This window comes from Panicum virgatum, chromosome 7N, assembly GCF_016808335.1.
Source record: "Panicum virgatum strain AP13 chromosome 7N, P.virgatum_v5, whole genome shotgun sequence".
NCBI lineage: Eukaryota > Viridiplantae > Streptophyta > Magnoliopsida > Poales > Poaceae > Panicum > Panicum virgatum.
Genome location: NC_053151.1, coordinates 39,046,574 through 39,057,587, shown reverse-complemented (window position 1 = coordinate 39,057,587; position 11,014 = coordinate 39,046,574). Strand labels below are relative to the sequence as shown.

General features: G+C 55.2%; 1 protein-coding gene across 1 annotated transcript; it reads left to right on the top strand.

Moving 5' to 3' along the window:
- The first annotated feature begins 3,713 nt into the window (after window positions 1-3,713).
- Window positions 3,714-5,626, top strand: LOC120684068 (probable aspartyl protease At4g16563). Its single transcript, XM_039966171.1, has one exon. The coding sequence runs from the start codon at window positions 3,896-3,898 to the stop codon at window positions 5,405-5,407; it is 1,512 nt and encodes a 503-aa protein (XP_039822105.1). The 5' UTR covers window positions 3,714-3,895; the 3' UTR covers window positions 5,408-5,626.
- The last annotated feature ends 5,388 nt before the right edge of the window (window positions 5,627-11,014 follow it).

The following is an 11,014-nucleotide window of genomic DNA, read 5'->3' as shown; positions in this document are numbered from 1 at the left end:
TGTGGTTATGTGTTGAAGTTTGAATAAGTTGCTCATGAACACAATAATATGCAGGGGAAATTCCTTGCAATTTTATAACCTATCCCTTGTGCTTTGAGAATTAAGTTTCAGTCAAACAGATACTAATAAAGTAAGCCATATGAATGTGTGTGTGTGTGGGTGGGGGGGGGGGGGGGTGGACAGTTCCTTGGTAGAACTTCCTTGTTAAGTCTGCACTCAGGAAGTTAGGTATTAGGATGAACAATGTGATGAAAAAGAAAAACTCGAAACAGACCTGCTATGAGCATGCGACTGCAATGGTGTTCACTGAAGGTCTCATTGGTGAGCTTGCATCAGGCAGGTATACTTGCGAATGCATCAGACCCTGGTACAGGGAGTTTCCTTTTAGGCCTTACCGCCTCTTGCATAACAAACAGAGAAGGCTGTCTACCTTTGGATTTGGCTCGTGGCATGTTTCAGGGTCATCACGGTTAGGCAGGTCGCTACTATCATATGATTGTTTCCAGTTAGCTATCATCATTGTTATCATATGATTGTTCCCAGTTAGCTATCACTGTTCCATTTAATCTTGAACCTCTTAAAGAAATGCAGCTCCAGGGACTTTGGTCCCCAGCTTGTCGTAATGGTGATGGGCACAGCAGAGAGACCTTGTGGTAATGGTGATGGGCACGTAAGCCTGCACTTCTGCAGCAATGTTTGGGGAACACCAAATCACCAAAAGTTCTTTGCCCCATTTTAACATCTATTTTTATTGCGTAATTAGCACCTTCCCCCAATGTTGGTGCTCCAGTGCCTGCGGCTACCTGCTAGTACAGGTCTGTTACCCGGCTGCCAGTTGTGTTATTGTTGCATGAGTGCGGTACGATTACTGCTTAATTTAATGCCGACAAAACTACTACCCAATCATCTTGTAAGGAAAATCGTAGAACTTTTCATGTGCCAATTCTCATAAGGTAATTCTTTTTCCCTGGAAAAAATTAATGTGGTCGCCTGTACCAGCTTCCACCACGAACAGCAAGGCAGAAAACCAGGTGACGATGATACGTTTTGTATGCTAAAGTGATTGATACAAAAGTGGGTTGGTCACCATAAGATTGCTAGCAAACAAATACTAATGATGGGATAGCCTCTTGCTCTCGCTTTGTTCGAAGCTTGTGATTTAGCAGATTTTGCTTTTGTCGCAGCTCGCAAGTCTGAGTGTTCAACAGCACATAGTGCTCCAGAAAATACTCACATTTTCAAGCACCCCTATTGCAGAGTGTGTGTTCAGGTTTCTTATCATAGAAAGGCTAGCTATAGAGGTTTCAAGTCCCAGGAGCCAAATCCTGGTGCAATCTAACAATGGTGTTGTGCACTTCTGCTCCACTTCCGTGCACACGTTCAGTTGCGTTCGCTCCGCTTCCGTGCACTGCCCGCAAATTCGGACAGTCTTTGAAGTGGCGGCCACGTATCTTTTCTTTTGGCTTCACCATTTTCGTTACCGGTCATGTTCGAAGGCCCATCCTAGTGGGTTCCTACTGGGAGGATTTATGCAGCATTTCAAGTTTTATGGCTGAAGGCGCTTGCCTTTTTTTTTTTTTTGGAAGTAAGAAGTCGCTTGCATTCCTGAACATGGACATGTTCTTCTCCGCAGAATTCTCGCGGCTGTGGATACGGTCACGGACCAGACCAGTAGTCACCACTCACCAGAGTAGCAGCACCACACCTAGGGGTGGTAATGGGCCGTGGCCCTAATAGTCTTTTCACAGCCCAATAAAGCCCTTAAAATTTTTAGTTCAAAAATACATATGTTTAGAGCCCGGCCCTTTTAGGACCCGATCCTTAGATTTTCTAGTTCAAAATGTTAGGCCCTTTACCACCCCTAACCACACCAGAGTAGCTCGCCTCGGCACGGCAGGTTGCCAGGGTCCCATGGCCTCGGCCATGCGGCAGTACCCAGCTGTCCGCAGCTGTTCTCCTCCAGGCAGCGTACTATGCACCACCATCACGTCAGCCGTCCGTCAGGGCAATGCATCGGCGGATGAGAGCCGCTCCCTCCTCGCCTCTTCTCGTCTCCAGGTCACCAGACGTCCTTTCACCGCCTTCCTTCTCCCGTGCGCCGCCGTGGATCGCGCCCCACGCGCCGCCGTATGCGAGCGCGTGTCGCGCGGTGGCATGGGAATCCCGAATCCGAGACAGGGGACGACGCGACGGAGGAGGAAGGCGACGACGATCGACGTCCTCGCTGTCTCTGCGTCCACGGAGTACTCCTCAAGCTTTGGCCGCTGCTGTCACCTGATTATTGGGTGCTAATGGCGCCGAGAAGCCCCCACGTACGCGCTTCCTCACGAGATCAGGTACGTGCACGAATGGGCGTCGTGGTCTGGATTTGGCGTTTTGCAGCATGGATGAAAGGCATTTGAAATTCGAATTCCTACGGAGAGGTTTCCGTCTACTCTGACCCAGCAGAAGGACGCTGCGAGTTGAAGGTGACAATAGGGCATTTAGCTTGCAAACCAAGCAAGCAATGACTCCGTTTTTTTTAAAATTTTTGGAGGAGCAATGACTCCGCATTAACCTCTCATCTATCTCGTATCGTTTACGTTACGAGGAGCGAGGTCTCGAGGAGGATGTCCGTATTCGTACCTCTCGCGCGCATCGCGTATTTCAATTGGGCACGCGCACGCCGCTAGCTATAGTCGACGAAGGCGGAACGACACTGTCTAAACAAGCGCAAAGGCATCCCTGATAACATGCTGAACCTGGTTCTACATTTGGTTGGAGCACTGGCTCCAGCTCACCGCGCTCATGATAAAAGCCCACGGTGGCGCCTAATAATTCGATGGAGACACTACTATCCGGCGAAAGATCAATCCAACTAATCCACTTAGCGGGGTCCCCGTTGAGGCCCTTTCGGCTATTGCACAGGACTATGGTTTTATAGTACTACTTGTATACTACGATAACGAGGAGATAGGAAAAGTAATCGAAGTACGGTGATAGCTTGATGTGGGCAGTGCCATCAACAGTCGGATCCGCACCTAAACACCGAGATCACTACTCACTAGCACTAGCATGCATTTAGGGGGGGGGGGTCCCCTGTAACTTGCAGGATGCCTTTAAGTCACTGGCGGAGGGTCGTTATGGTCATATAGGGCTATGATCCATCTTGCCATGCAATTTTTTTTTGAAAGTGCCATGCAAAATTTCTATTAGCTAAATAGTAATTTTGACATTGTTCAACATTTTAGCAGCTCAATTAGCAAAGGCTGCCCCTGATTCTTTGTTCAGGCTCCCACACTGTCTTTAGTCTGATGTAACAGCTCTGTCCTAGTCTCCTACTGCTTCAAAATGCTCAATCTTTCTTGTCAGTAGTAAAGAACTACAGTAAACATGGCTCCTTCCCCCTTACCTTTCTCAAACAGTCTATTGCTGTGACCTAGCATGCATCATGCAAATAATTAGGCTGAACTCAAGTGAAAAAAAGAGGAAATATTCATGCACGCAGAGGTTTTGGGGAACGCATTATGCACGCACGCACGTACTCCACTAGTAGACCACTACGCTAGTACAGCACGGAAACCCCCGACATTTTGTTCCGTGGAGAGACTCGCTGCACGCCGTCCCCTGCTATGCTAGCTCGCTTCCGGGTCCGGCGTTCCCCTGCCCCGGCCGCTCCAGCCAAAGGGCCCCGGACCAAAGCGGCCGGCGCGCCCGCGTGTCCTCTCCTCCATGCGTTGCATGCACCGTCCCCGGACGGGCTTCCCGCTTCCCCCACGCGCGATGGCCCCAGCGGCGCCGCGCCGTCTCCGGCCGAAAACCCCTCCCAAGCCAAAACCCCCACGGCCACGAGAGCAGAGCAGAGCATCGGCGCCAATCGCCAGGCCCAGAATACCCGACGATTCCACAAGCGACAATGCAACCAGTCATGCGGCTCCTCTGCCTGGTCGCGCTGCTCGCCCTCGGGCTCCTCCTCCCGCACCGCCAGTGCCACGGCCTGCTCGTCCCGCTCACCAACACCCTCTCCTCGCTCCGCAGCGGCAACGGCACCACGCCCGTCCCCGTCCACCACCTCCTCCGCTCCTCCTCCCTCCGCTCGGCCGCGCGCCACCGCCGACACCGCGCGCGGAGAGGCCTGCGACCGCCCCAGCCCCCCGCGCACCGCCAGCTCTCGCTCCCGCTCTCCCCGGGCAGCGACTACACGCTCTCCCTGTCCGTGGGCCCGGCGTCCGCCGCGGCGCCGGTGCCGCTCTTCCTCGACACGGGCAGCGACCTCGTCTGGTTCCCCTGCGCGCCCTTCACCTGCATGCTCTGCGAGGGCAAGCCCACGCCGGGCGGCTCCGCGCCTCTGCTGCCGCCGCCGGACTCGCGGCGCGTCCCCTGCGCGTCGCCGCTCTGCTCGGTGGCGCACGCCTCGGCGCCGCCCTCCGACCTCTGCGCCGCGGCGGGGTGCCCGCTGGAGGACATCGAGACGGGCTCGTGCGGCGCGGCCTCCCACCCGTGCCCGCCGCTCTACTACGCGTACGGGGACGGCAGCCTTGTGGCCCACCTCCGGCGCGGCCGCGTCGGGCTGGCCGCGTCCGTGGCCGTGGAGAACTTCACCTTCGCTTGCGCGCACATGGCCCTGGGCGAGCCCATCGGGGTGGCCGGGTTCGGGCGCGGCCCGCTCTCGCTGCCGGCGCAGCTCTCCCCGTCGCTCTCCGGCAGGTTCTCCTACTGCCTCGTGTCTCACTCCTTCCGCGCCGACCGGCTCATCCGCCCGAGCCCCCTCATCCTGGGCCGCAGCCCGGACGACGCCGCTGGCCTCGGCGCCACCGCCGGGGCCGGCGGCTTCGTGTACACGCCGCTGCTGCACAACCCGAGGCACCCGTACTTCTACTCCGTGGCGCTGGAGGCGGTCTCGGTGGGCGCGATGAGGATCCCGGCCCGCCCGGAGCTCGGGCACGTGGACCGCGCCGGGAACGGCGGCATGGTGGTGGACTCGGGCACGACGTTCACGATGCTGCCCAGCGAGACGTACGCCCGGGTGGCCGAGGCGTTCGCCCGCTCGATGGCCGCGGCGGGGTTCGCGCGCGCCGGGCGCGCCGAGGCGCAGACGGGGCTGAGACCGTGCTACCGCTACGCCGCCACGGACCACGGCGTGCCGCCGCTGGCGCTCCACTTCCGTGGCAACGCGACGGTGGCGCTACCCCGGCGGAACTACTTCATGGGGTTCAGGAGCGAGGGGGGTGGCGGCGGCGGTGGCGTGGGGTGCCTGATGCTGATGGACGGCGGGGACGCATCCTCCGGGGACGGCGACGGGCCCGCCGGCACGCTGGGCAACTTCCAGCAGCAGGGGTTCGAGGTGGTGTACGACGTGGACGCCGGCCGCGTCGGGTTCGCGCGGCGCCGGTGCACGGACCTCTGGGACTCGCTGTCGCGCCGGTGATACACCCCAGTTCATCAGTGTCCGCGCGTTATTTCTGTATGATCACTTAGCTTAGCATTTCCCCTCTTGTACAGAGCAGCTGCCGCCACTTGTGTTTAGTGCGCTGTGTGTGTAGGATCACGCACCATCACCTCTGTTGTTTGCTGTGTGTGTTTATTCTCCTTTCTCATGTTGTTCTTGTTGGTAAATGGAATCTTCAGTGCCCAGCATTGTCCATAAGGATATCTTTGTTTCTGGCCAAGATCGAAAAGGACTCCACCTCCACTGTCTCCAGTCCACGGGTTGCTAGCAACAGAGATTCAGCAGGAAACAGACTCGACTTCTTTCAAAAAGAAAAAAAAGAAACAGACCCGAAGCTTTGGCACTGTATTTTGTGAATCATTGTCCTGCGGATACTGTTCGACAGTTTCCATTTCCAAGTTCCGAGAGCTGCCTGTTCCCATCGGAGAGCAATAGCACAACGCCTTGCTGCAGTTCTACACACACGCAATAGCCTTGCTGTTGCACCGGAAAGCCAGTGGATTTTCTCAAGCTGGAGCCGTAAAAATGATCCATTTGAACGTTGTGTACGTACGTACGGAGTAGCAGGCAGCCTTTGCTTTTTGCTGGCGAGAGAGCGAGCGAGGATGGTGGCTGCGGCGTACGGACGGCCACGGGTGCCCGCGCACGTGTGGAGCGGTGAGCGGAGCATGAGCTGGCGCCGCTTGTCTCCTGCTGCAAAGGCAGGGCAAGGTGCCGAGGCTCGATACGGTACAGAGAATTTCTGAATTTGCGTGGTCCACGTGCGTCTGGACTCTCGAGGCGTCCCTAAGCTTGAGTTTGGCTGCGTGGAACCAGATGACTAGAGTTTCGGCGCCAGTAAAAAATTTGGAATAGAATTTTTGCATATTTAAAATATATACTAATTATGAAATTAATTACAGAACCCGTAACTAATTACAGAACTCGTCTGTAAAATACAGAGATGAATTTATTAAAACTAATTAATCTATCGTTAGCACATGTATACTGTAATAATTTAGTGTCTAATTATAACCTAATTAGGCTCATTAGATTCGTCTCGCAATTTACAAGTAAACTATGCACTTTGTTTTTTATTTCGTCTAGATTTAATACTCTATGCATGTAAAATTCTCTTTTGATGTGATTTTTTTATCGGATACGCAAGAGAGTTGCGTATCTTTGTATTAAGATAGAAAAGAGTTTATACAATGCCGGTTTCGAGCGAGGCGAGGCCCAAGGCGCTGATGCACGAGAGGCGGTGAGGTGGGGGCCGGTCCTCGCGCCGCCGTGGAGGCAGACTGACGACCAGCTGCGGACGAGGGCGAGGGCGGGTGGCCTCACGACAACACGTCGGCGCGCCGGAGCGGCCGACGTGAGCAGATCTGCGCGGATCCGCAGGGCGCCCGGTTGACAGAGCCGAAGGAGCAGTGGATCTGGCATCGCGGTCGGGCGAGGGGCGAGAGGAGGGTGCGCGCTCCGTAGAGGTGGGCTGACGGGGAGAGCGAGCAACAAACACAGGGGGTTGGCGAGCGGCATGGACGCCGAGTGGCCGGAGGAGCGAGGGTCGTCGTCGGAGTGGCCGCTCGCCTCTGCCCAACGCAGCGACTTGACCGTCCCATGGAGAGGCCGGGGTAGAACGGCGTCGCCAGAGGGGACAGGGGGACGAGGGAAGGGAGAGTTTACCGGAAGGGTTGTCGACCTTGGCTAGGGAGCTGGACGCCGGTGGTGGGGTGGGGGGGGTGGGGGAGCGAGAGCGAGAGGGAGCCATCATGCACGTTCCCATCATTGGTCTTAGAATCTCTATGTGATGTCTTTTGATGTGATAGTTTTGGAATTTTAAATTTTGCAACTAAACAAGGCCTAGATGAGCGCCTCGCATCGACCTGGGTCAGGTGCAGCTTAATGGTAGTTTCCACTTCAACTTAAGCAATACCACCTGATCTAGCCATCCAGAGAGGAAGCAACGGTCATGATTGACCCAACAACACATTCCATGCTTAAAATTATTTATTGAGTAAGATGTGGCCCTTAAATAATTTTGAAATGCTGGAATCAGTATTACAACCCAAAACATTTCAACAGTTGTTATTATTATGCATATATTTCTCTAAATTGAGAGTTTACTACTAAGTAGTAAATTAAGTATGACAAAATATCAGAGTAAACTAAAGCAAGAGCCATTTAGTGTTCTCAGTTCCTAATTCCATGTAGAAGCTTGCAAAATACCAAGAATAACAATATCAAAGGAATATTTTTTTAAAAAAAATAAAGAAGAATATATGAAAAACATTCTCAGAGATTAGTATAATACTTAACCAGATGTTCCGCCACTGTCGTTTTAGCCATTAACTCGTCTGTTTTCCTGCAAATGGAACTTCCAGTTGCAAAAATAAAGAGAAAAAAGAGAGCTCCATCCAAACCGTCGCATGTCCCTTGAGTGCTTTAGATGCACCTACTACTTAAGTTGGAGTGGAAACTACCACTGCACTGGACCCAGCCGGTGGGCCGCTTACCCGCCCCCAGCATATTTTCAGGTGCCTCTCACACCTGGAGCAACGATGGGATTACGACCTACCCTGCCCGCCTGTGATGTTATGTGTAGAAAGTACTGTTCATGCCGTGAACATAATATATTCTATATATTTGGAAAGATTAGATTAGATTGGTTTGTTATTTTTTTTAAAAAATAGTTTCTTAAGGGTCAAGTCAGCCCATCTATATAAGGATGTGATTGTATCTCTTTTAATGAAGCAATGAAGAAAGAACAAACAATCCAAATCCCCAAATACTCTAGTTTCTCCCCACGCCAACTTTGCCCGGCCATCTTCCTGGCAATGGTTATCCTCCTTATTCCCCAAATGAACTAAGGTTCATAACATACGAAGCTTTGGATGACTTCGGTGATCTCTCTAGGGAGTAAGGACGCGGCCTTCTATTATCTGAGTGTAGGTGTAAAATCTGGATGTGTACGTAGGGGTGAGTGTATGTTTGCGTATATGATTGTCGGTGTCCTGATCCGGCGGTCCGGCACCAACTAGTACGATACTGCGTGATCCCTCACTACGGATGGTTGATGCAAGAGGTAACACAGGGACGCACGAGTTTATCCTGGTTCCGACCGCGAGGCCGTACGTCCAACAAAGGGGTGTGCGAATGCACTGTACTATTTTGCAACGGGGGTGCATGTAGTAGGGGGTACAAGCGAGGCGAGAGAGGGAGGGAAGCTCCCAAATCTCTGCTAGGTGATTGAGCCAAGTGCCAATATCGTGCTCCGGGGAGCGTGTGTGTGCGTGGAGGAAGAGAATGAGAGAGTACAAGATGATGAAGATAGAGTCCGCACCTCCTTTTATAGACACAAGGAGGGGCGGAGTACATGTATGGGGGGGGGGGGAAGTCGTCGTTCCTCCCCGAATCGGGGGCGCACAGTGAACAACTACTGTAGAAAGTATGATGTGGGACTCCAAAGATCATGGCGCCGGGCGTGCGGTTGTCCTGGGCGGCGTCCTGGCCTTGTGGAGATCACGCCGGCATCCTGGAAGCTCCAGCGGGCGTCGTGGTGGTTGCTGTAGAGGGTACCGTCCTCTGCGCTCGACGTGGCGGCGTTCCGAGGGTCCTGCAGGCGGGAGTCTTGCTCTGGTCAAGGCCCGGGCCACGTTCGAGGGTTGTGCCCATGCTGTTCGAGGGTTCCCCGGTGGGGAAAGTACGAGGGAAGTACGGGGAGTTGGCGGCACAGTGGTAATAACAGTGCCGAGCACGTTGGGACTGGGCGTCGCAGGTTCCCACAATGTCGTCACAGTGTCAGGGATGGCGGAGCAGTGACCGGAGTTGGCAGATGGGATCTCGGTCACAGCCGCTATGCGGAGTGGTGGTTTGACGCCGTCTGACCCGGGTGTTGCGGTGGAATTGTTGGCATTTAATGCCTCCGTGCAGCAGGTGGGTGAGTAGATGGGTCACCAGTTCCTTCTGCCGAGGGGTAGCCTCGAGCGAGGCGGAGTTGGTCCTCTCTCCCGAGGGTAGGTTCACTACCCTCGAGCGAGGCAGAGGTGCGGGGGTGTTGTCAAGGGCCTCGGCAGGGAGACCTCGAGCGAGGCGGAGATTGCTCCGCGGGTTTGAGGGGGGTGCGAATGGGCTGTACTGTAGAGCCAGGCCGTGGGCCGAGGGCGAAGTGGGCCTCTTTGAGTCCTTTCCTTTCCTTCCGGTTAGGAGGAGACTGTTGGCCTTCATGGGCCCGGTCGCTTGCCACGTGTTTTGTGTTTTAAGGGTGATCTAGTCCCCTGGTTAGGGTGCCCATAATCATGGTACCCGACAGTAGCCCCCGAGCCTTTGGTGGAATGAGTATCAGCCCTGCAGAGGCTTGATCCCGCGAAGACGCGATTCGGGTGCTAACCATGGGGGTTTTGATCCTCGAATGTGTGAAGTTTCCTCCGTGGGGGCGCGTCAGCGCACCCGCGGGTGTAGCCTCCGAGGCCTTGGAGGAGTGCTTGCACTCGTCCAAGGGCTATGAGCGTCGCCCTGCATGGTTAATTGATTGGGGTGACTGCCCAGCTTCCTTTTCAGCCGGCCTCGGCATTCCTTTCAGTCGGCCTCGGTGTTTTTCGTGCTGGCGCAGTGGTCCGCGATTCTGTTGATCAATCCGACTAGCGCGCGTAAGCGCGGGAGGTTCTTCAAACACGTGGGATTTCACGATCGACGGTAGCCGATTCATTCGAGGGTGCGGCCTGAGCCGCGGTGCGCGAGGAGCCCCCGAGCCCCGGCCTGCGTGAAGGCGTTCAGGGGGCCCTCGACTTTTTGTTATGACCCTCGTCGCCCTTCCGCAGTGAGGAGGAGTGAAGTGTGCCATGCAACCCATGCCCGGGCCGCGAGCCATGGTCGCTTCGGTGAGCTGTTAGCGGGTGGTTCAAGTAGACGTCCGTGCCCCATTCGATAAGGGTCGGCTTGTGGTCCGTAGACACGTCGCATAAAGCGCTCGCAAAGGTTCGCTAGGCGGGGCCCGGACCCATTCGATAGGGTCCGAGGGCTCGATGCTCTCCCGTGATGGGATCCCCCTGCTAGGCACCCTCGACTTGCCTTGAATACTGCGTAGGATGTCTCGGACTCCGCGTCCGAGGGTAGATCATGCGGCACATCAGTGCAGTCCCTGACTCTGGTGATCTGGGGTGCCTATCGAACCCTCTGTGGGCGAAGCTTAGAACTCTTGATCAGTAAGGCATCGGAATAAGGTTCCTTCGAGGGTAAAGAGCTCATGAAGGGAATATTCTGTCACGATTTGCAAACGACGCGGAGTCGCCGGTCGTGCGCGTGGGCTTTCGCTGGTCGTGGGCGACGTGGCCCGGTGCGTGCGGTGCGGAGCGGGCGCGCCCTTTTCAGGCGGCTGCCTCGGGTAGGCGGAGAGGCGTGGGCGGCGGCTGGCGGATGGGACGGCGCTACAGTCCGCCGCGCCCCGTCGGTTACCGCACCGTAATTCTTACTGCGCGCGTGCATGGGGGGTCTCCGCCGGCGTGGGCCCGGCTATCGGCGGGAGCGATATCTACCGCATTCAATGCGGTAGATTCGGGGCCGCGGCGGCAAATCCGCCCGGCGTGGTGAATAATGGCGAGAAAGGGG

What these genes read in the sequence shown, in the direction of transcription:
- LOC120684068 (XM_039966171.1), top strand. Translation starts at nt 3,896, where the DNA reads ATGCAACCAGTCATGCGGCTCCTCTGCCTGGTCGCGCTGCTCGCCCTC.